The sequence below is a fragment of the Clarias gariepinus genome, chromosome 11 (genome assembly GCF_024256425.1).
Source record: "Clarias gariepinus isolate MV-2021 ecotype Netherlands chromosome 11, CGAR_prim_01v2, whole genome shotgun sequence".
Lineage (NCBI taxonomy): Eukaryota > Metazoa > Chordata > Actinopteri > Siluriformes > Clariidae > Clarias > Clarias gariepinus.
Genome location: NC_071110.1, coordinates 13706253 through 13730220, shown reverse-complemented (window position 1 = coordinate 13730220; position 23968 = coordinate 13706253). Strand labels below are relative to the sequence as shown.

The 23968-nt window shown below is 38.0% G+C and overlaps 1 protein-coding gene across 1 annotated transcript; it reads right to left on the bottom strand.

The window, feature by feature from the left end:
- Nucleotides 1–119: 119 nt before the first annotated feature.
- zgc:153184 (uncharacterized protein LOC751652 homolog) lies at nt 120–23968 on the bottom strand. Its single transcript, XM_053506704.1, has 7 exons — nt 23785–23968; nt 11098–11181; nt 10024–10098; nt 9706–9777; nt 7526–7723; nt 5079–5552; nt 120–1620 (listed from the first exon to the last, which is right to left on the bottom strand). The coding sequence occupies exons 1-7, from the start codon at nt 23788–23790 to the stop codon at nt 1588–1590; spliced, it is 942 nt and encodes a 313-aa protein (XP_053362679.1). The 5' UTR covers nt 23791–23968; the 3' UTR covers nt 120–1587.

The window sequence follows — 23968 nt, the reverse complement described above, 5'->3', positions numbered from 1 at the left end:
CAGGAGCCGCACACAATACTACCCGTTTAATCAGTTGATCTTGGCTTTCAGTTGGGTTCTTCTAGTTACTCTATAAGGGTATTACTAATGTAATTCAAGTCAATACACAAATCTTGTATATGAGCACTTTTATTGTCATTCCTAATTAAAAGGAAGTTTATCTGGAAAGGAAGAAGAAGGGAAGAAGTGGCTCAGAGACTGCAGAGAAAGTTTCTAGGTATCAAAAAGTCAGATTACTGATTGAAACCATCGTAGATTTTACAAGGTGAAAATGGTTTTGCGAATATCAAACAAAACCTTGTCAACTCTCATAAATAACAATTTTATTATGATTAATTCTTATTTTTGCAAGTGAATCACACTGGACCATAATGTGTGTATGTGTGTAATGTTATATTGATTAATTACAATTAATTAATTATCAATGTGGATTTATATTGATACATTTTCAATAATTTTTTATTAAGTGGAAGGAGTTTTAGGTACAGTATTCATCAATTATTGCTAGACTGCCCCCTTGTGAACACTGCAGAGTGCTTCACATTTAAAGAAGCAGTTTCACATTGTGTTCATTAATTAACATGTTATTTTTAAAGAAAAATTACAGGCCAGTACTAAAAACCAAGCAATTTATGTGTTTTCATCTGGCACACAATTTTAGCCTCCATGTCCAATCCAATCCATAGAGATAAACAGCTGAAGGTGGATTTCTGGTTGGTCTGGGACTTAAACTTAAGAGCTTGTGGTAACAACAGTTTAGAAAAATAAAATATCTGTTAATATTTTAATTTGTATCACAGTGCTGTTGAATTCTTAAATCTGATTGGATTTTGATCAGTAGGTGTGCATTAATTTTATATAACAGTTTGTTAGGCTATCCCTTAAATTTAATAAAGTACGTGCTGAAATTTAATGGGAGCGTTTTTGTAGTATAGAACCACTGTGCTACCATTGTGTCATCAATAATAAAATGAAATTACAATTCAAGGTATATTGATATTCAAGCAAACGCTTGCAGTCACATAATTATTTTACAGAAAAGTATCAAGGTTAAAAAGTTTTCCTGAAGGATTGTTTGCATAGTTAAGGATGCTTTGTCACCTAAAGAAAAAAAATCATTATATACTTCACATAGAATTTGAGGCTTAGTAAGAGCTGCTAGTAAGATCATTCTCCTTATCAATTTTTTTACCACTCTCATGCCATTGCATTCCATTAACAGTTTAAAGACTACTTTTCTAAGCTACACAATATCAGAAACAGAGAGTTTCTAAAGTGTACACTGGTGACATGATCCAGAAAGAGAAGGGAAAAGATCAGAAAAGGTTTATAACCTCCCCAAATTTGATGCAGACTTTGTTTTCTGCTCATATTGCAACATTCCTGGCCACTGTTGGATGGTTAACCATGTATGGCTTGTCAACGGCTGTGGTAGGGGCTGCACTGTTCATTGTAATGCATAGGCTTAGAGCATAAATTCAGGTCCACTGTTATAAATTATAACTCTCTGCATTTGGTCCGTGTTTTTCCTCCGGTAGATGTCCTCCACTGCACTCTCCACCTTTCACAGCTATATGTTTATCCATCTCAGTCTGTAGAAGCTTGATCCGGATCTTGATCCTGGAAAAAAAAAAGATTTAAAATCTGAAAATCACAAGCTACTTTGCTTAACCGATGTTATAAATGCAAGGAATCTCACTCCTTTCCTTTCAGATATACTTTTCATTGACTGAGAACATTTAAACCTTTTTTTAAACAGAGGCTGTACACTATACTCAGCCATAAAAATATACTAATATTTCATTGCCATTTTACCAATTTCATTTCATTGGCATTGTTGCAACAAACGTATGCAATGTTATAACATGCAGTATATTTCTATCCAGAGTTGCATTCCTTTATGAATAAGATCTTGTATAGATGACAGGAGAGTTGAACCAGTCTATGAAATCTACCACAGAATATTCCAAAGACTTTTATCTGGGTTAAGGTGGTGGCCAATTCATGTGTAAAAATACGTCATGCTCCCAAAGTTACGTTTTTTACAGTTTAAAACTGATAAATCCCAGCATTGTTGTCCTAGCGTACAGCTGTGTCAACAGGGGAGAAAAAAATCCACCGATGTTGTAACCTGGTAATTCAGTTACATTTACATTTACATTTAGGCATTTGGCAGACGCTCTTATCCAGAGCGACTTACAAAAAGTGCTTTAATGTTTACAACATTGGATACATACTTACACTGGGTTAACCAGGTTAATAACTAAGTACCATTAGTCCAACACATCTGAGAAGAGTTTTTTTTTTGGGGGGGGGGGGGGGGGGGAAGTACTGGAGAAACAGATGCGTCTTAAGTCATCGTTAGTCCAAGTACTGGAGAAACAGATGCGTCTTAAGTTCACTCACATATAAGCTGACATAATATTGCTGAGCCTAGACCTGATCAACTTAAGCAACCCCAGATCATAACACTCCCTCCAGTGGTTTGTACAGTGATCCCTATTGCTTCATGCGCTTCCCATCTTACCCATCCCTCTGGGTCAGTCTGGACTCATTAAACCACATGGACTTTTTCCATTGCTCCAAAGTCTGTTCTTAAGCTCCCTAGCAAATGTAATAATGTAATCAGCTTTTCTTATGACCACACAGCTGTTTAGTCCCTTGAGTTCTTGTCTCATTGCTCTTCCTTTCACTGTTGAACCCAGCTGTTGTTTCTATGATGCAACTTCACCAGATGTTTAAGTGATCTCTGATCACAGGCCAATAATTAATCTTTTTTCATGATCACAGGATACATCTTAAGACATATTTGTTTAAGGAAGAATTATTGATTTACTGCATCAGTTAGGGCTACAAGATTTGTTTCCAGCTGAAACATATTAATCAGTGAACTAATCTTTTTTTTAAGTATTTTTAATGTTTGCTTTTTTTTAAATACACATTTGAAAAACTTAGAAATATAAATTAATTTCTTTCTTTCTATGAGATAAAAAGAATCAGTTGTGGTTTCTTAAACTGTGTTTCAGACAGTGGAGGTCAAAATGGATATTGTTCTTCAGACATGAGCAGGAAATTCAATAAAAATCATTTCACGTAGTGAATTCTGCATGATGCTGCTTGACATGACAAATATACAATAAGAAGAACTACCAGAGACAAAAACAACACAAAAAAAAGGATGGGAGTGGAAGGCATCACACATACTGTATAAAAACCAGCATAGAGCAACTTCTCTGTGTTTGTTGGTATGTTCATGGCTGGAAATTATCTTTAAATATATTTTTTATAAAGCATTGCCCAGTGTACAAGTGGCATGTTGGCACTGTAGTCAGTATTTGCCTACCCTGCACTATTCACATTACGTCACTATGACGACCATTGTAAGTATGCAAACTGCAGACTGACTAACCAAACTGGATTTGCATTTGGTGACACAGAATTCACTAATGTGTATAATCAGTTTGTATGAAACGAATTAGATTTTGTCTTTTGTGTAAAAAAAAAAAAGCTTTTGCTAAAGTTCAGAGAGCTAAAGAAAATATTTTGAAAACAAGGTTAAACTATTTATCTATTTAAAAAAAAATCCAAACCTACATGGCCCTGTGTGAAAAAGTAATTGCCCCCTGAACCTAATAACTGGTTGGGCCACCCTTAGCAGCAATAACGCAATCAAGCGTTTGCGATAACTTGCAACGAGTCTTTTACAGCGCTCTGGAGGAATTTAGGCCCACTCATCTTTGCAGAATTGTTGTAATTCAGCTTTATTTAAGGGGTTTTCTAGCATGAGCCGCCTTTTTAAGGTCATGCCACAACATCTCAATAGGATTTAGGTCAGGACTTTGACTAGGCCACTCCAAAGTCTTCATTTTGTTTTTCTTTAGCCATTCAGAGGTGAATTTGCTGGTGTGTTTTGGGTCATTGTCCTGCTGCAGCACCCAAGATCGCTTCAGCTTGAGTTGACGAACAGATGGCCGGACATTCTCCTTCAGGATTTTTTGGTAGACAGTAGAATTCATGGTTCCATCTATCACAGCAAGCCTTCCAGGTCCTGAAGCAGCAAAACAACCCCAGACCATCACACTACCACCACCATATTTTACTGTTGGTATGATGTTCTTTTTCTGAAATGCTGTGTTACTTTTACGCCAGATGTAACGGGACACGCACCTTTCAAATAGTTCAAGTTTTGTCTCGTTGGTCCACAAGGTATTTTCCCAAAAGTCTTGGCAATCATTGAGATGTTTTTTAGCAAAATTTGCTTAAAAGTGGTTTGCGCCTTGGAAATCTGCCATGCAGGCCGTTTTTGCCCAGTCTCTTTCTTATGGAGTCGTGAACACTGACCTTAATTGAGGCAAGTGAGGCCTGCAGTTCTTTAGATGTTGTCCTGGGGTCTTTTGTGGCCTCTCGGATGAGTTGTCTCTGCGCTCTTGGGGTAATTTTGGTCGGCCGGCCACTCCTGGGAAGGTTCACCACTGTTCCATGTTTTTGCCATTTGTGGGTAATGGCTCTCACTGTGGTTCACTGGAGTCCCAATGCTTAAGAAATGGCTTTATAACCAATTACTTTTGTTCTCATTTGTTCCTGGATCTTGGCATGATGTCTAGCTTTTGAGGTGCTTTTGGTCTACTTCTCTGTGTCAGGTAGCTCCTATTTAAGTGATTTCTTGATTGAAACAGGTGTGGCAGTAATCAGGCCTGGGGGTGACTACAGAAATTAAACTCAGGTGTGATAAACCACAGTTATTTTTTAACAAGGGGGGCAATCACTTTTTCACACAGGGCCATGTAGGTTTGGATTTTTTTTCTCCCTAAATAATAAAAACCATCATTTATCAATCAATTATGTTATCTTTGACTAATAGTTAAATGTGTTTGATGATCAGAAACATTTTGTGTGACAAACATGCAAAAGGATAAGAAATCAGGAGAGGGGCAAATAGTTTTTCACACCACTGTATCTCATGGTGCTATCTCCAGCCAAGGCTCTAACATAACTGAGAGCTCCTCTACATAAAACGTTGTGTGGTTCTGGACTCTTTCATGATGCATCTTCATGTCTCATTAGTATGAAATGATTACCTCTGCATCCATGTTCTCCTCAGTAGATTCTCCTGAAGTTTCTGCTTCTTTTCTTGATTCGTCTGTCTCCTCCGAGTTGTGTTCTTCGAGTGCCTTTTCATCTTGTTGGTTGTCCACAGATTCTGAAGTGTCAGGATTTCCTGAGCTCTCTTCCTCTGCTACCTCTTCCTTGTTTTCCCCTTCAGTATCTTCAGTCCCTTCATTGTCCTTGGTCATATCATTATGTTCTTCCTGCAGATCTGTGTCTTGTACAGTTATGAGAGGAATGGAGTTTTCCTGGCTCTCATGTGTTTCCTCTGGAGGAAGAACCAGTGCATCCTTAGTATTGCCATTCTTGTCAGGGCTGTTATCAGGACTCAACAGATCAGCTGGAGGCCTGTTTTCATCAGGTGTGTCTGGAACCCCTTCTTCACCTGCTGACTTGCGGTGCGGGCGAGTGGGTGGTCGGCGCTTGAAGGAGAGCCGGACTCGACCCTGTCAAGAAAAAAAAAAAAGCAGAACCGAGTCAGTATATTGCTGGCATGGGTAAATTAAACAAGAAGTATTTTTTATGAGTCACTTTTAAGATGTGTCGAAAAGATGATTTTAAAGGAAAAAAGTTCTCCTTTTGTCATTTTTAGACATTCAGATGACTCTCCAGTGTGTGTGCTCAAACTAAAAACACAACCAAAAAAAACATTGCATGTTTGCATTGGCCAGGACTTAAACAAGCCATTTAGACCCCCTCAATGTGACCTCATATTTGAAGACCCTAGCTTGTCCTTTGAGGAGCCACTGAGATCTATGTTAACTTCTTCAAGTAATAGTACCCTTTAGAGACTGCTATGATTATTATTATTATTATTATTATTATTAATTTGATAGATAGATAGATAGATAGATAGATAGATAGATAGATAGATAGATAGATAGATAGATAGATATCTTTAGTAGTACTACTTTAGTAGTAGTAGATAGTAACAATGAACAATCTTCCCTATCCTAACTGTTTAGTTAGAGGGACAAATAAAGGGATTGGAACGAATAAAGGTATATTTTATCTTATTTAAATTCTTTATGGCTGATGAGTCAGTATCCTAGCTGGGTGATTTATCTGATTCCTGGTCCTTAAAGGGGTAATGAAGGGTAAATTAAAATACAATCTGCATTACCATGCGAATACTGTAAATCAGTTTTTCTGATGTACTTACTGTGTTTTAAACCTGTATATACTATTACTGGTCAATAGATGGCACTGTGGTGCAACAGGTTTTTGTCTGTGTTTAGAAATTCACATTTTCTCTCTCTGTCTGTTTTCATTTCTTCTCCCGCCTTACAAAAATAAGTGCACACACTGTAGGTGAGATGTCTACGACAACCTGCTCCTAGGTGCGAATGTACATGTGTTTGATAGCCTGCTGTGGACTAGCATATCATACCTGGGTTAGGCCTCAGATCCACCTCAACCCTGACAAGGATAAAGCACTTCCCAAAGATGACATCTTCATAAATATACAAACTGTACATATAGAGTAACAGAAGGCACAACCGTGCACTGCTTGCTCCCTTTATGGGTAGTCCACAATTATTTTATGATCTTAAAATAAATCATTTTACAGAGGCTTTCTCAGATGCTAATCTAATTTAATAAGAGAGGTGAAATGATATGAGAAGGAAGTGGGTTAAACGGATTATATATTTGCATCCTCCATTGCTAGCCAGCTTATATGGGACTTAGACGTAGCTTAGTCATGATACCAAATCAGAACTTGTTTGAACTCAGTTAAGAGTATAACAACATTGGTATCCATATTTATTACAGAAAAACACACACACACACACAAATGGATGAGCACATGTAAAAGTAAAGCAACCAAGGGGAGACTCCTATTATCATAATAAATGTCCAATGTTTTTTGGTGGAATTTGTGTGCAATATTAATCGTAAAAATGCTTTTCAATACATGAAGAGAAGAACAAAACACATACTTTATGTAGCAAGTATCAAATACAATAAAAGCCAGTCTTCGTAGTTAATATAAACTAATATATGAGCTAAATGCAAGTATAAATAATAATTCTCATAGATTTGTATTTAGTTTGTTGATGATTGTAGATTGCTCAATTAATGTGATTTATTTATTAATGTAACTAATCGTATATTTATATTATATGTATATCTATAATTATATATATAGTTACATTACATATGATTATTTACATTAATAAATAAATCACATATATTAAGCAATCTACAATCATATATATGTATATATGGGGGCGCGGAAAAATCTATTATAGCAGTTAAAATTGTAAACATCAGTAACAAGAGGAAGAGGAAGAAAAGAAATAGAAAAAGAAAAAAAATTAATTGCTGGTCCCCGTTTACTTTAATTTTTAATTACCAAACTATTAACAATATTTTGATATTGTTCGAATATCAAATGGGCTAAGTAAAGCAGTCAGACCTTGTTGAAGTTGGGCAGTGTGGTGCCCTCAGCTGGTGTCTCGAAGCTGACAGGCACCTCACTGTGCTGCTGAGGAGGCTTCAGGGTGGGACTATGGGGACTGCAAATGATGATAGGACAGAATGGTACGGCCTGTTGCTTTGTTTCTGGACTTTTGGCTGAGTTGAGCAGTATATTGGGAGACAATATGGGATTGGCCTACATGGGAAAAGAAAAAAAATGTAACATTGGACGACATACATTACACATGTTAACTTATTGTATTAATTTATATGAAAAAAGTAAATTATTTTGTGTTTATTGCGAGTCTGCACCAGCGAGTGCAGTACTACAGTACAGACAGCTGTCCCACTAGAGCTATGTAAACTAGTCTAATCTGCATTCCTCTCTTATTGTGAATACTGAGACTCAGTGAATCATCCCAAATATAACCAGAGAAAGAGCTGGACATTCATTATTACTAGAGCCACAGGCCTCAATCATTTATTTATCTATGTCCCCAAATCTACAGTATAAACACACCGAGGTCAAGTCCTCATTCACAATGTTTTCAACTCACAAAATAAAAGACAGAAAAATGGAGACATATTATTCCAAACCCACAAGGAACAACATATGAAAGTCGGAGAGTCATTATATAAATTAGATATGGCATTACAAACAATTCCTACCTGTACAGGAGGGAAGAAGAAAAGAGAGAAATGGCAGCTTCTTTGTGTCATGGCTGCAAAGTCAACTGCAGGACATCTCGCAGCCTGGCAACACGGCTAAGACCTGATCTGATTAGCAAACAAGCCTGGGCCAACCCAAGCCAAGGGGACAGAGCTGTACAGTAGCTCTATAAATCCCCAAATGCTGCTGTAAATCCCTAAATGCTGCTGTTATTCCAATATAAATACATTATCTGGTTTGAACAGATAATGCTTCTGTAATTAATACAAATGTAAAGATCAAGAGGAGGCAGACAATCCTTTTTTTTTTATGGATTGTAAGAAAACAGACCTTTCTGACGCTAGGTTGCAGAAGTAAGGAAACAATAAAAATATGTAACTTTTATGTGATGAGGATCCATGCATGCTCAAATTCAAATTCAGGAGTATTTGTCTATATGCAGACCATGTCTATATGCAGTTAGGTATAACAACAAGGTTAAGACGATCTGTTGAAGGTTAAAACCGATCATCAGAATTGATACCATACATGGTACGGTTGTTGGTGCAAGATTGGCTGATCTGAGTATTTCTGAAACTGCTGATCTACTGTGATTTATACATCCAACTATCTTAAGTTCTTACAGAGGATGGTCTGAAAAACAGTTCTCTTGGTGAAAATGCCTTGTTGATGTGAGAGCTCGGAGGAGAACAGACAGACTGGATCGAGTTGATAGGGAGGCACGTCGAACCATGAAGCAGATGTGCTACAGCAGCACAAGACCACATCGGATGCCACTCCTGTCAGCTAAGAACAGGAAACTGAGGTTTCTTGAACATGACAATGAGTTCACTGTACTCAAATAGCCTCCACAGTCACCAGATCTCTCCGAGATGTCTGAGAATATAGACCCAGATCTTTAAGGAATGAAGATTTAAACCAGCCCTGAAGGCAAAAGTGGGTCCAACCCAGTGCTTTCTCATGAATATGTGAATGAAGGATTCGGAAGAAATACAACTTAAATGCCCCTATTGAACACAATGTGGCAGCAGAGATACACAAAGTGAAGAGAGCAGCAAATCTCTTCAAGTGTCAAGGGGATTTACAGCTAAAGCTAACCCTGAAATGATGCTCATCGATGAAAGTTCTCTTGATAGGAACTGAATTGACTAGAAATAATGCTGAATATATATTTTTTATCAAAGGAGCATGTAGTGGGACAGCTGACGGTTTTCAGTAGACACTAAAACTTTGCATGTATGTCACAAATACTGAAAGTACGGTTGAAGGAAGCTGCAAGATGGAGCACTTCCTGTGTAAAGTGCTTCCTTAGATTTGCTGATGCATACAGACTTACACAGCCGCCTGGGGTAAATATGAAAATCAGCTTGCATTGTCACACAGAATTATACACGATTTAATATAAAGAAAAAAAAAAAAAGGAAAAAATATAAATAAATGTAACAATCTAAAAAATATAATAATAATCTTAGTGCACAATGAGGAAGGCATCCTAACCGGATGTTTACCTGCAGTTTCTCAAAGAGGGGAGAATTCTTCAGCTTAGACTTGGGTGGAGGTTGAGGTGTAACACTCGGTTTCTTTGACAGAAAAAGAGATAATGCAGGTAGTTCAGACCCTATCACTGAATAAATAAAAAGCTTCAACACCATTAAATGATAATGTAAATATTATACTTAACAATATTTTAAGCTTGACTGTACCAGTACCTGTACGTTCATGCAAGCAGTTTCGATTAGGTGAGAATAAATTCTGATCATTCATAATACTAATTGTTACATTCACTGACTGTTCACACACGTGATGTATTCTAGTTAAATTCTCACCTCCTTCTCACTCTCACTTTCCATCTGGTCATGTAACTGCAAAGAAGATGGAGGGCTCATTCGAACAGGTTTTCCCTGCGACAGTAACAGATGGACGTGCATTACAAATCAGATAGCATATGCAGAAGGCTAATGAACAATATATGATGGATGGATTTTAACCAGTCTATGTCTATATACTTTACATTCATGTTTATACTACAGCTTGAGTGAAGGTGGGTCAGCAGCTCTGGATATATTTAATTTAAAGTACTTTATTAATCCCATTTAGGGCTGTGGATTACTGGGCCATTGATCAATACTGGTCAGGGGTTCAAACCCCAGCAGCGCCAGGCTTCCACTGTTGAGCCCTTAAAGCAAGGCGTGTAACCCTATCTGCTCCAGGGGGCGCTGTATCCTCCTATGACCCTGTTCTCTGACAGGTTCTCTGATATGTGAAAAATTGTCAGATGTACAGTGGAATTGTTTTCTTGCATATCCTAGTTAGAAAGCTGGGGTTAACGCACAGGGTCAGCCAGGACACAGATAGAGCCTGGAGCAGTTAATGTTAAGAGCCTTAATTCAGGGATCAACAGTGGCAACTTGGCAGAGCTAGGACTCGAACCCCCGATCAGAAACCCAGTGACCTACAGCCTTAACTGTTTGCTCTAATGGGGCCAGCAAATCATAATTTTATAATAATATATAATAATAGAACATTTGTTCTATTGTTTCTCTAATTACACACATTCACAGAAATATATAACCCACATACCACGTCTATACCACTATATTCAAAGTACAGGGTCGTGGGGGCCTGGAGCCTATCTCAGGAGACTTAGGGCATGAGGCAGGGTACACCCTGGATGGGGTGCCAATCCATAGCAGGCTAGACATAAAAATCACATGCTTATTCACACACTACGGGAAATTTATGAATGCCAATTAGTCCAATCTGCATGTTTTTGGACTGTGGGAGAAAAGCTTACAAAAAGCACATTACACAATCCAATGCAAAACTCCTAGCATGCCTGTTCTGTATCTCCCGTCATTGGAAATTATGTAGAAACTACATGAAATTAAATCAAATATTACCTCATCAGTCCTTGGCATTGGCAGTGGATGACTTTTAAACTTCCCAGCCAGTTCAGCCACGGATAACTTGACTGGAGACGCCTCCTGAAAAGTTAAGAATGATTCTTTGTATCATAAATGCATGCATGCATACACACATACATACACACACACACACACACACACACAAGGACTACTCCAGGGTTTTAAACTAATTCTCGTGCTACATGACCTTTGACCTTTAACATGTTTCGTTCTACTGCAGAAAGAACAAAACCATCTAGAGTAAAAGTGGGGCTCATTAAACAGTATCAGAAATCTAAGGCCACATTCTCAGGAGTTAATAAGCATTTATGCCACATATTTTGGTATCACATAAACACACGACTGGATGTTTAATTTTATTTCCAAGTCGGAGCCACATCTGATAACACGTACAATAAGCCAGAGTTTTGTGTGTACAGAAAAAGAACTGATTCTTGTCCAAAGGCAAGCATAAATAACCAGAATTATATTTTACTGTATTACATTGGAAAGTGATCTAAACGTTCTGTTTCTGGCTAGAACGACTTCTGTAAGGTATTCGGTGTGTTTGGATGTCTTTCCTCTGAGTCAAGTAATCTTTGGGTCGTTTTGAACATTTATTATTTATAAGTTCAACAAGTGTCCTTGCCCTTGCATTATATATGGAGTTTGGAATTTTCTTAATCAATCAATCAATCAATCAATCTATCTATCTATCTATCTATCTATCTATCTATCTATCTATCTATCTATCTATCTATCTAATTGAGTAAGACTTTTGTAGTAGAGTTTGAAATTCTTGCACACATATTACAGATGTGATGGATAAGGGTTTTTATTGATGCAATTTCAATATAATCTTGCACTGACCCTGAACGGAGCTTTGCTCATTTACATTAGTTTCACCCCAAAATTAGCTTTCTGTTCAATAAACCCATCCTGATGGTTAAACCCTGGGTGAATTTAAAATATCACTGAGTCGTAACACTCATTAGATTTCTATGCTAAACGATGTTGATTAATATGTGTTTCCCACACACCCCACTAATGTGCCTCATGAATTACATCGGCCTCCTTGTTTTGTTAGCAGTGTTACTGCCGAACGTTCTCTGACCCGTGAATTTCTAAGCAGTTTAAGCCTCACCATGACTTACTCTTACTTTCTGACACAGAACTTAGAATATCCCCAGACCACCTAAAGAGTTTCAGGAATTACAAGCGTACAGAGGGAGACACGACAGATACGTAGCAGACAGCAGCTCTAATCACCTCTATGTTTTCCTCAGACATTACATAAACCATGATGCAAGAGCTACCTTCAGTCTTGGACAGCACTTGTTTTATGGGGCTGATCACATTTCCTTCTTTTACAACAACAGGAAAATGGAGTGGGGCTTACATGAAAAGTGCATGAAAAAAGTAGCACTGGGAAATGGTGACATCAGCCCACGGGGGAATAAGGAAAAGATGGGTGTGTTTCCTAGAACATTAGCACAGCTGACTGACATCACGCTAATTGCCTGGGGAATTACAGACAAAGTTTCCATCTCTTTCTCCCTCTTTAAATATTGTTTTATTCTAGTATTAAGTCAAAGTATTCACTGTAACACTGGAATGAAGTCTCTTTTTCTTTGCTTCCATGTTTCTCCTCATTTTTTTTTTTTTTTGCCCCAAGAGCTATTCGGGACAAAACGCTCTTTACACACAGATCCTCCTTATTGCCTCTAGCTTTGGGTGTCTGCCCTGTCTGAGCCAAACCCTTTGGAAACACACTTCTCCAACAAACATTCTTATGTCTGAAAGACATACACACATCCCCTATTCCACATACACACAAACACAGTGATCTCACCTACCTCGTTCCCTCCACCCAGAATGGGATTACTACTGTACATGCACACAGTTCGAATCCTAAACACCTTGCTAAATACCGTACACTAATAAACATACACGCGTAGAAAGAAAAAACATTGTGATTTGTTTCTTTCAAAATTCCTCCAGTTCCTTTTCTTTTTTCATCCATGATAAGCAGAAACCCCCAGAGACCACCCAGCCTTGTTTCATCATTAGGAGCCTGTGATTGTTAACTCCTTCCTGTCTCTTAAAAACAAAACCCCATGCTTTAGTGCTCATAGTGAAAAAATCTCAGAAGAAAACAATGGAGGTGAACGCTCAAGCTTTTGTTGGTTCACCAAAGTCGATGGTTTCTAATATAAAGCATTTGGACAGGAGCCATGACTTGGCTCCTTGGCCTTCAGAAATGACCTTCAGTCACAGAACAACACAAAGGCTGCAAAAATAACTTTCACAATTCCTGGCTCAAGCGCTTAAAGTTCGCATCCCCATTTTAATCAGAGTTTCACTCGAGTTCAAAACTGTTGCCGCTGCCAAATGTGATCATTTTCACACTTTTATACTTATCTACTAAATCACATGCAGTTAAATTATTACTACAAGTCGGCACAGTCATACCTAAACCATGTATGGCCAAGCCTGTAAGCCAACCAAGAGTAAGGCTGCACTTTATCTATCCTATAGATATTAGAGGTCAGGACTCTGAGAAAGCCAGAGGGGACTGGAAATCCAGCCAGATCTATTTTAGGGGTTTGGGGCCTGAGAAAAAAAGAAAGAAAGAAAAAAAAAAAACGTCCCAAGCAGTCACATAGGCTTGGGTCATTAGTTATATGTTGACACTGAGTTGAACCAGAGAGAGGAAATATATCCCAACAGTCAAATTATTAAACCACCATGTAAAAGGTTGTAGGTGACATCTCGAGCAATTTCGGGATATTTTCTTCTGTATCATTTTTAGAAAAGCTTGTAAACTCGAACCTCTAATTTAGCAGTTTTAGGAAACCCACACACCCGCTCACTCACTCAGACGAAAACACTCATCTGAGACATAACACGCACATCTGATCACTCAGGGCGCAGCTTTACTTCACCTTTTATCTCGCCCGTCTATCATCATGACACAGGATGTATCTGTGAGCGAGTGATACAAGGTTGGCACAACACACAACAGCAACCCAATCAAGCATGAGCAGGAAAAGCTGTAGCATATTTAAAGAGTGTGATGATTTCAACACCTCACAAAGCAAATAATTTAGCAGCTGCATTTGTCCTGACTTGTATGCAACACTTCAGCCTTATAATGTAAAAGTGTTAATGCACTTTAGTATTAGTTTCCTCACTCGTTTTCATGATGTGAAACTGAATAAACTGTAGTTCTTTGTTAAAACTGTAATTCAAAGTTGCACACTATGCATGGTACTGATGCAAAATTGTGTACACTAAATAATATTTAAATCTTTTAATTGTAAATAACCAAAATATTTTCGGACAACCACCTAGGTGAGAATTTTTTAAGGATGCTGCGAGAGCTGTACAGCGAGTCCTGAATCCTATACTGTAATGTTGTTGTGCTGTAGCAAAATGACAAAAGCCTAACCAGTTCAGTTCGTTATCACATACAGTACAACCTGTCAAAATGTCTGTGAAGCATCTGTGCCACAATTAGAACAAAGCATTTAATATTTGTACTTTGGGAAACTCTTCACTTTTTGGAGTCACCGAAATTTTAATTAGCCCAGGAAAGTTTTGTGATATATATGTGATAAATGTCACAACTTGTCTATGTGAAAGATTTTCCTAGGCTACTGCACATGTGCCTTATCTCAGACATCAGCGCCTCTGTTACGGATGGGCATGGGTGAAATTCAGGGCAATTAGGACCAAAATAGAAGCTTGAAATCAAAAAGCCAGATAGCAAGTTTCACTGTTCGGTCAGACTAGTTTGGTCAGTTGTGGAAGACACCTACTGGTCTAGGTGTTTTGAAAGAATACAAAAAATATACTAGATAAATAAATAAATAATTAAAAGAAAACAGGAAATAAATTATTTACTTCTCTAACAATAAATACAATTTGATAATGCATATTCACAGTATAACAGGGTGGCGTGCCGGTTTATGATTGGCACCTCCTGGGTTGGGTCTGTGTGCATGTTACAGTATGTCTGAATTTGGTGTTTTTTTTTTCCAGGTACTCCCAAATAGTATTTCCAAATAGCCCTTAGTGTATTTTCTGGTGAGTGAGTGAGTGAGTAAGTAAGCTTTACCCTGTGAAGGGTTGGCACCCTACCACGGTGTACTCCGCCTTGTGCCCTAAGCTCAAGAGAGTGTAGAGCAGAGAGCGTGTGTGTGTGTGTGTGTGCATGTGTGTGTGTTTGTGTGTTTATGAGAAGGCGAGAGGAGGGGTGTGTGTGTGAAGGGGCACGGTGTCCAATGACGCTCGCGCACACACATATCGGCAGACTGACACACACAGAGAGAAAATGGATCTTTAACCTCTCTAATGAGACTTTTTTTTAAACACGAGCACACACGTGTTATAATAAACAATACACGCGCATTGTACACACACGCATACAAACACAAAATAATTTTTTTTTTACATGCACACACGGTCACAGTAAAACGAGCGAGTGTGACAGAGTTACCAGAAGAACTCATATTCTCCAGCAAGCTCAGTAAAACCTAACAGCTGTTTTCTTATAAAACTGCACAAATCTGTGTATAAAACTCCAGATTTTTAGCAATAAGTTTTCACTCCAAATATTGACTGTTTATCTTATTACTTTTTATTGCTTTTTATGGAAGTTTCCTTTATGCAAAAATGTTTCCAAAAGCATCTTTTGCTTATGCCATATTTATGTATGTGCCCAAGACTTTCGCACAGTACTGTAAATATATATACTAATAATATATACTAATAATATAATATATATATGACTTGTAAATCCGTATCCTTCCCTACAGCGATCAGCTGACCAGTGCAAAACTATACAAAAAAGAAAACTAATAATGAAACAAACAATCTCTCTTAGAGAGCAAACACATGATGTGGTGAAACAGTTACCTCTCATTCATCAGACAGCTCAGGACTGCTCACATGCGCACCATGTCCAAAAATATACCCAAGGCTAGTTGTGATGTGTTTTATTAATTTTGTGATTTATACTTTATGCATTGTACAGCTTAAGGGAGGCAAGTGATAAAAAAGTGATAAATGTTGAAAGAACTGACAGTAAAGGAAAATAATAAGGTAAATATACAGGACGTATAAATAAGAGGAAGTGATGGAAATAACAGTCCTATACTGGAGCAGTATTCGAGCATAGTGAAGTTTACATTCACTTAAGTGTGCTGGATTAAACTGAGGAAAACCGGGCTCGGGCTGCCAGGAGTGACCATATAAAACAGCAGCCAAGTCTTGTTAATGCTACAGCAGACTTGCAAATGTCCTTTTTTTCCCCAAGTTTCCAAGGAAACCGGGTGTATTTGAAATCACACCACTTTTACACTGGAACTGCAAGTTTAGGGCTCTTCATTTGGCCGTGTGTTTTGAACGATTATGGCATATTTAGTCAGCCTTTTCATAACAGTTAGTTAAAAATTCTATCCAAAAATTGGGAATGTTCAGTTGAACAGTGTTAAGCATAAAGCTTTACCCTGTAATTTACCCACCTTGCATCACTTTGTAGGTAAATGTTACAACTCATAATCTAATGCTGGTTGTGGATCAGACCCTAGTAGCACTACTGATTCATTTTTTTTAAGTGCACCAACACAATATTTAGGTGGATGACATAAAGGGATGTGAAACATAACATAGACAAATAGTATATAATAAATAGACCATTTGCAGAAATAGCAATGTGAGAATAGCAATGTGAGAACAGACGCATTTCGACTCCTATCATTTAAAGTGATCACTCCTATCACTCCTATATATAAGTTTATATACAGTACAGTGCAAAAGTCTTAAGCCACCCATCATTTCTTTACATTCTGGTTTAATGAGCCAGACATTCATGTATTTTAAAGTAGTCTTGAGAAATATTTCTTTAGACTTCCTGAAGAACTTTTTTTAGCTATCAATTTGTGGTTAATTTTTGGCTCTAATTTTCAGTCCAGTCCCTGTACCTGACCAGTTTCCAAATAATGTTTTTTGTTTGTTAAGCCACACATTGACCTTAAAATCATTCAAGCAAAAAAACAACAACTTCTAATTAAAGTCATGAACCAGTAAGATGGCATATGATCAGGCCAGTGATTAGTAAACTGATGCTGAATGCTGTGTGGTTGGAACTGACGAGCGGGGAAATGAGGTTGCTGCTGAACTTGTTTCATAAACAAGCCATTTTTAAGTTGTATATCTTTATTCACGTTGTAGCCTGGAAAACATTTGCTCCCATTTCTTTAAGGCCTTGTTCACACGGGCGTAAAATTTTTGGATAAATGATGTGCTCTGAACGTCCTAGACGTTTGTATTGTGTTTTGTAGCGGCGATCAATAGACTTCTACACCGGCGTTCGTTTGTCTCTTTCTAACGTCAGCCTGCAGCCCAAATTGTAGTTTGCGTGTTAACCTGTGGGGGCAGTGTGTCGGGAACTGGATATAAAAGCCCGCCGCTACCTGGTTCACTCTCTGACTGCACAACGTCGAATCGAAGGTAGTTTTTTTGTGGTTTATTAAAAAATGCGTATGTTTTTCAACAATTATTTTTATTTTATTTTGCCTTTTTCCAAATTTCCCTATGTAAAGCATGTAGGATCATGGGATATATCCGGTCCTCCGAAGCGTAAAATGAACGTGAAGAAAACGAACTAGAAGCGGTTTGATGCCGTATAAACACGCAGCTGGACAAACGCACGTCACCAAAACCCGTGTGAACATTCTCATTGACTCCTTTGTGTAGAAAACACTATGCGCTTGATCCGCGCTCACCGGACGCTGCGAACCCAAGAAAAACGCTCGATTTTAACGCCCGTGTGAACAAGGCCTAATTTAATCTACAAAACTCCTAAAGTCAGGACAAGTCCTGTCAAACTCACTGGAATGTCAAACAGCCATAAACTGCAAAGATAGCCATCAGAAGCCATTTTTTCTTAGACATATATCAAGACATGCTAAGATTAAATACCAGCAGTCCAGACATGCACTCATACACATTCCAAATATATGGCAGCTCATATACAGAAACCTACATCTGTCAGAGGACAAAAAGTTTCCTTTCACTGCTTATGGTTCGACTGGTTAATGTCTTCACTTCCACCACTCTAAGATAGTGTACTGCTGGTGGATAACAAAGTCGTGCCTTGTTTTTCTCAAGACACTTTCATTTAGGATCCTCAGGAGAGGTTATAAAATGCTTCTCGTTTTATCCATGTTACGGTTACTGTACTTATAAGAAAGAAATGTTGTTCTGCAAAAACAGTCCCTCCTCAAACTGTTGACATACTTCAGGCACCATGACCACATCTTGGAGTTTGTTGTACTGTAGGAGGTAAATGCTCTTAAGAAAAACAGTCGTGGCTTTATCTTTAAAAAAGCTACTATATTTACAAGTACAAAACTTTTTGTGAGGAAAACTTTTGTACTAAGACTTATTGTATACAGTATGTGTCCCATACGCCGTTAATAGAACAGTTATTATTTGTGACTTCCCCTATGACAATAAGAAGCATCAAATTATAGGAACCAGCACAAGCTTAAGTGGTCAATGACCTGCTTGTGCTCCATTGTGGAAGTTTCCTTTTTTGGTACTGTTGGACCTGAGTACAGTCTTTGACATTATCGACTTTGATATTTTAATCAGCAGAGGCTGGAAAATAAGGTCTATTTAAGTAGACAAGGTCCTGTCTGGTTTAGATCCTACTTGACAGACAATTGCCAGTTTGTTCGGGTTAGTCAAAGGCTTAAAAAATGCAATATGGTGTACCACAAGGTTCTGATTAAGGCTTTGTAATCTTTCTCTTACACATGTAATTCACAAAAATAATGTTGACTTCTCCAGTATTTCTTTGCTGCTACTGATTACATGGATAGAGAGCACTAACTGCTAAATTGAGTAGCAAGCATTGATTTGTATTAACACTGACAAAGGAACCAATGAAGCTTGTAGCAGCTGGACTGTCAGACCTCTGCCTTAGAAAGACATAGTCCTGCAGTGTTCAGAAAATACACCTAATTTACCTAAATGGATCATTACCAAAGATTGAATTTTCCATGTTTGAACACTTATAGCGATCCTGACAAAAATTTGAATGGGAATCCTCCATGTTTAGCTTTTATAACGCAGTATAGCAGATCTTACTGTATGTATCGTTAGCTATTACTAAACATCGTATGACTGGCTGAGAAAGCCTAGGCAGATCTATGCGCAGATGTTTGTATGCTCAGCCCATTTTATACTGCATCATGTCTCAACCATAGAACCACTGACACGTGAAATGTATAGCGTTGGTTATCTTATTACAAACTAATAAAGAAGTGAGTATCTTTGACTGTGATGACTAGACACCTGGATCAGAGTTTGTGGAGAATTCCTGGTATGCTGTAGGGTAATGAGCACCACAGCTCATTGATGTGCCTGAGGAACATTGGCTAGCCAATTTGTTCCTAGAGCTCTTGTAGCACAAATTGCTAATAATAATAATAATAATAATAATAATAAAAGTTGACAGACATACAGTGCAACTTAGTTGCAGGGATTCTTAGGAGTGATTAGTTGCAGACGAGTCAGAGAGCCCATGCTGACTCCTGTACATGCCAAAAGACTGTTCAGTCATGTACTTTTATTTATGTGCATTTATGTGGCCTTTGACCCCTACTTTACTGTATGAACTACCTAACAATGTTTCAGACCTAGGACACCCAATGATTGCAACAGTATTCCCTAATGGCAGGGGCCTTTTTCAGCAGAATAATGCACCCTGTCACACTTCTAAATTGGTTTAAGGAATATGACAATGAGTTCAAGCAGAACATTTCCTAGAGCATCACATTTGCTATTGTGCCCTTCTGCAGGTAAGTGATGCACACATACCCTGACATTAAGAAATCCCAGTGGAATGTGCTGGACAAACAAACTTAATCCACAGAGACTTTACCTGGAACCTTTAGGACTTAAAGGATCTGCTGCTAATGTCTTGGTGCCAGATACAACGGCATAGCTTCAGAGGTTTTGTGAAATCCATGCCTTAGTGAGTCAGACCTGTTTTGGTAGCTCGATATTAGGCAGGTGCAATATTAGGCAGATGGGTTTTAAAAACCTGTCTAATACTGTACTCACTCACACACACACACACACCCAGAGACACACACACACACACACACACACACACTAAACAATGGTTTAAGCAAAAAAAAAAAAAATCGTCTGGATACTACTATAAAGGAAGGAGAAGTGTGCTGATCACAAGGCATTCTTCCAAATATGCTGACTACAGGACTTGGATGCCTCAGACAGCACACAGCACAGGACTTCCTAAGGACACAAAAGTGTCTCCTTCATTTTTCTTTTTTCAATCAAAGAACAGCAATAAAAAGAAAACTAATTAGACCACCTCTTTCACTTTCACACAGCATGGTTTGATCTTATATAATGAGACTGGATTCTGCAGATGGCAAATCCAGATGTTTTTACTGGCTGAACATCAATCATCAGCTTTTTTTTTTAGATCAGTGTATAACTGGATTATGTGGAGTGATTCTAAGTGGTCGACTAATAGTACTGCGCTCTCTCAGCAGTCAAGTTAGTTTTGTTTTTGCACTTAAATTGAATAATACATGTTCATTCCCATATGCTTGGCAGATCCAGCCCATTCTTTCACATCTGTAGTTCTGCTCTTTTCCTAGTTTTTACTCTCTCCAGCTATATATGGGACCAAGTCCACACCCAACCCACCCACACATGCACACATAATATACACATACTCATAATACACAGGGGACTCCCAAAGCTTTCAGCGGAATAGTAAGTGGCCAGAGGATGTTGTAAGTTTTCCCTCCCGATCCCACAAGCTTTCACTGTCTTAATCTGCTGGAAGTCAGTCAGCCATCCTGTAAACAACACAGTGCTGTAAGAACACTTTGTCTGTAACTTTTCTTCTATTCATCAATTCTTTTTTGTTTCTTGTTCCCCATTTGTTCTTATCCTGTGGACATTTCAGCTGAGGATCACACTTTTTTTTTCTCATATCAGCAAAGACTAGACGAATGCACTTGGGCACTTTTTAGGGCAGCAAGAGAACAAGCGACACATGTTATATAGGAAGTGTTCCCATACAAGAAGCAAAACCCCTGCACTTGTTACACATATACAGCAGAAATCAGCACTTTTTAACCACTGCTTTTGCATATGATCGTCCACCTGGCTAACATGGAGTATGGTGGCGACTGGAGGATTTCAAGATCAGTCTTCACATATCGTGGCATCATCCCATTTCATCAGGTTTCACTTGTTTGTTCATTACATAATCACTGTAATTACTTCATTACTCTATTGCGAGGGATCTCAAAATGTTGCAGTCTTTAATAATAAATAAATATCCCCAATCCCCCTCAATCCCCTTCAGAACAGATCCCTCAGCATTTCCATGACAAAATACATTAGGTCCAAGTTGACTTTATTTACAGACCACCTTTAAAAATATGCATTATAGATCACTCAAAAACTTACTCTTAGAACTTGCTTGCTTGTTTATTTTTTAAAGACATTGCAACTGGTTGTGTGGAGTGATATACAATGTGATGTAAAATGTAAAAAAAAATAAATAAATAAATATCAATATAAGGGTATGTGCAGTATTTATGACTAAAGTAGAGTGTGTATATACTATAGTCATTCAAAGAAATGTAAACACACTTCAGAAAACAAAAACCTAAATATTTTAATACAATATTTATTGTTATACTTTATATATTAATGTATATGATATAATAATAATATAATATTATTAATATTATATAAATATATAATATCATGGCTCTCTTGAGTTCCCCGTTATTTCTACAACTCTGATTTTTCTCTGATAGAGTGATTGGAACAGATACTTCTTTGTCACAAAAAAACATTAATGAAGTTTGGTTCTTTTATGACTTTATTATGGGTTAACAGAAAAAAATGATCACATCTGCTGGGTCAAAAATATACATACAGCAACATGAATTAGCAATTTTGGTGACTTAGAAAGTTGCGTCAGTGAAATGAGCTTCATAGCATGGCCTCTTAACTTCTTGTGAGTGATTATGAGTGACTTCAGCTGGTGACTTCTCTGAGGCCATTTAAGTAGGGCTCATTGGATACAAACGCCCACCAACGCTACAATGGGAAAGTCAAAGGAGCTCCGCATGGATCTGAAAAAGCAAATTATTGACTTGAACAAGTCAAGAAAGTCACTTAGAGCCATTTCAAAGAAGTTGCAGGTCCCAAGAGCAACAGTGCAAACAATTGTTTGTAAGTAAAAAAAGTGAATGGCACTGTTTTGTCACTGCCACGATTAGGAAGAAAACACAAGCTATCACCTGCTGCTGAGAGAAAATTGGTCAGGAGGGTGAAGAGTCAACCGAAAAACCGAAGAACCACCAAAAAGCATATCTGCCAAGTATTAGAAGCTGCTGGAACACAGGTGTCATTGTCCACAGTCAAGCGTGTTTTGCATCTCCCTGGACTGAGAGGCTGCCGGGCAAGAAGGAAGCCCTTGCTCTAAAAGCGGCCCTTAAGGCACGACTGAAGTTTGCTGCTTATCACATGGACAAAGATAAGACCTTCTGGAGGAAAGTTCTGTGGTCAGACGAAACAAAAATTGAGCGTTTTGGCCACAATGCCCAGCAATATGTTTGGAGGAGAAAAAGTGAGGCCTTGAGAGTGTGTGTCTGTGTGTGTGTCTGTGAAGGGCAAAAGTAGGAGGGGTCTTTGTGTGTGTGTGTGTGTGTGTGTGTCACGATGTCCAATGACGCGCGCGCACACAGACACAAAGAGCAGGCTGAGCCTTGAGCAGACGGAAAAAATGGATCTTTAACCTCTCTAATGAGACTTGCTTTTGCTTTACACGCGCACTGTACACATCCGCATACAGACACAAAATAAAATGTTTTACACACACACATGTGGTCACAGTGTTATAGTAAACAGTACACGCATGCACAGATGTTGATTATACCAGTGAGAGACGCGCACTAAAACCCAGCAGGGGGGAGATGGTAACTCACAATTCAGTGCAAGAGAGAGAAAAACCGTTGGCTCAGTTGTGATCACGTGACGTCAAAACAAGAATTAGATACATGGATTTACATCATAAACCAAGATTTGTTCGTTTTCAAAATGTATTAAAAGTCAAAATGTATTAAAATGGCGTTACTCGCAATCCGAGGTTTAACTGTATATATATATATATATATATATATATATATATATGTATGTATCTCTCTCTCTCTCTATCTATCTATCTATCTATATATATATATATATATATTTTCATGGTTCATATATATATATATATACATATATACATGTATATATACAGTATATGTGTGTGTACTGTATAAATATATATATATATATATATTTTTTTTTTCCATATTCATATTTTTGCCATATGCTTGCCAGTTATCATCTTTGCTTTTTAAAGTCAGGGCATTCAAATTAAGGTTCCTTCCCTTTTGCTCTTAAGAAAACCAAATTTCAGTTCGTCTTTTAAAACACTTTGAATTTCCACTTGACAGAATTATCTTATAACGCTTCACTTACAGTAAAGTCTGTTCATTTCCCTTTGATCTGTATTTTAATATCACAGCGTGGGCTTACAGAAAGAGGAATAAATCAATCCCACAGTACCTCCATCCTGTAAGAGAGTCTGATGCGTCCAGCTGCTCTCCGGTGTGCCGGGTAACTCTGATTCAAACGGCAAGAAAGTTTCCCCGCTTCACACCGCCGGAGTCACATTTCCATCCGAGCAGCTCTACACTTCCAGCTGAAGGATCAGCACTGATACACTGAGCGAGAACTCTGAGCCCGGAGT

Coding starts and splice junctions, on each gene's coding strand:
- zgc:153184 (XM_053506704.1), bottom strand. Junction 10,099..11,097: donor CAATGCCAAGGACTGATGAG/GTAATATTTGAT, acceptor TTACTGTCGCAG/GGAAAACCTGTTCGAATGAG. Junction 9,778..10,023: donor AAAGTGAGAGTGAGAAGGAG/GTGAGAATTTAA, acceptor TTTCTGTCAAAG/AAACCGAGTGTTACACCTCA.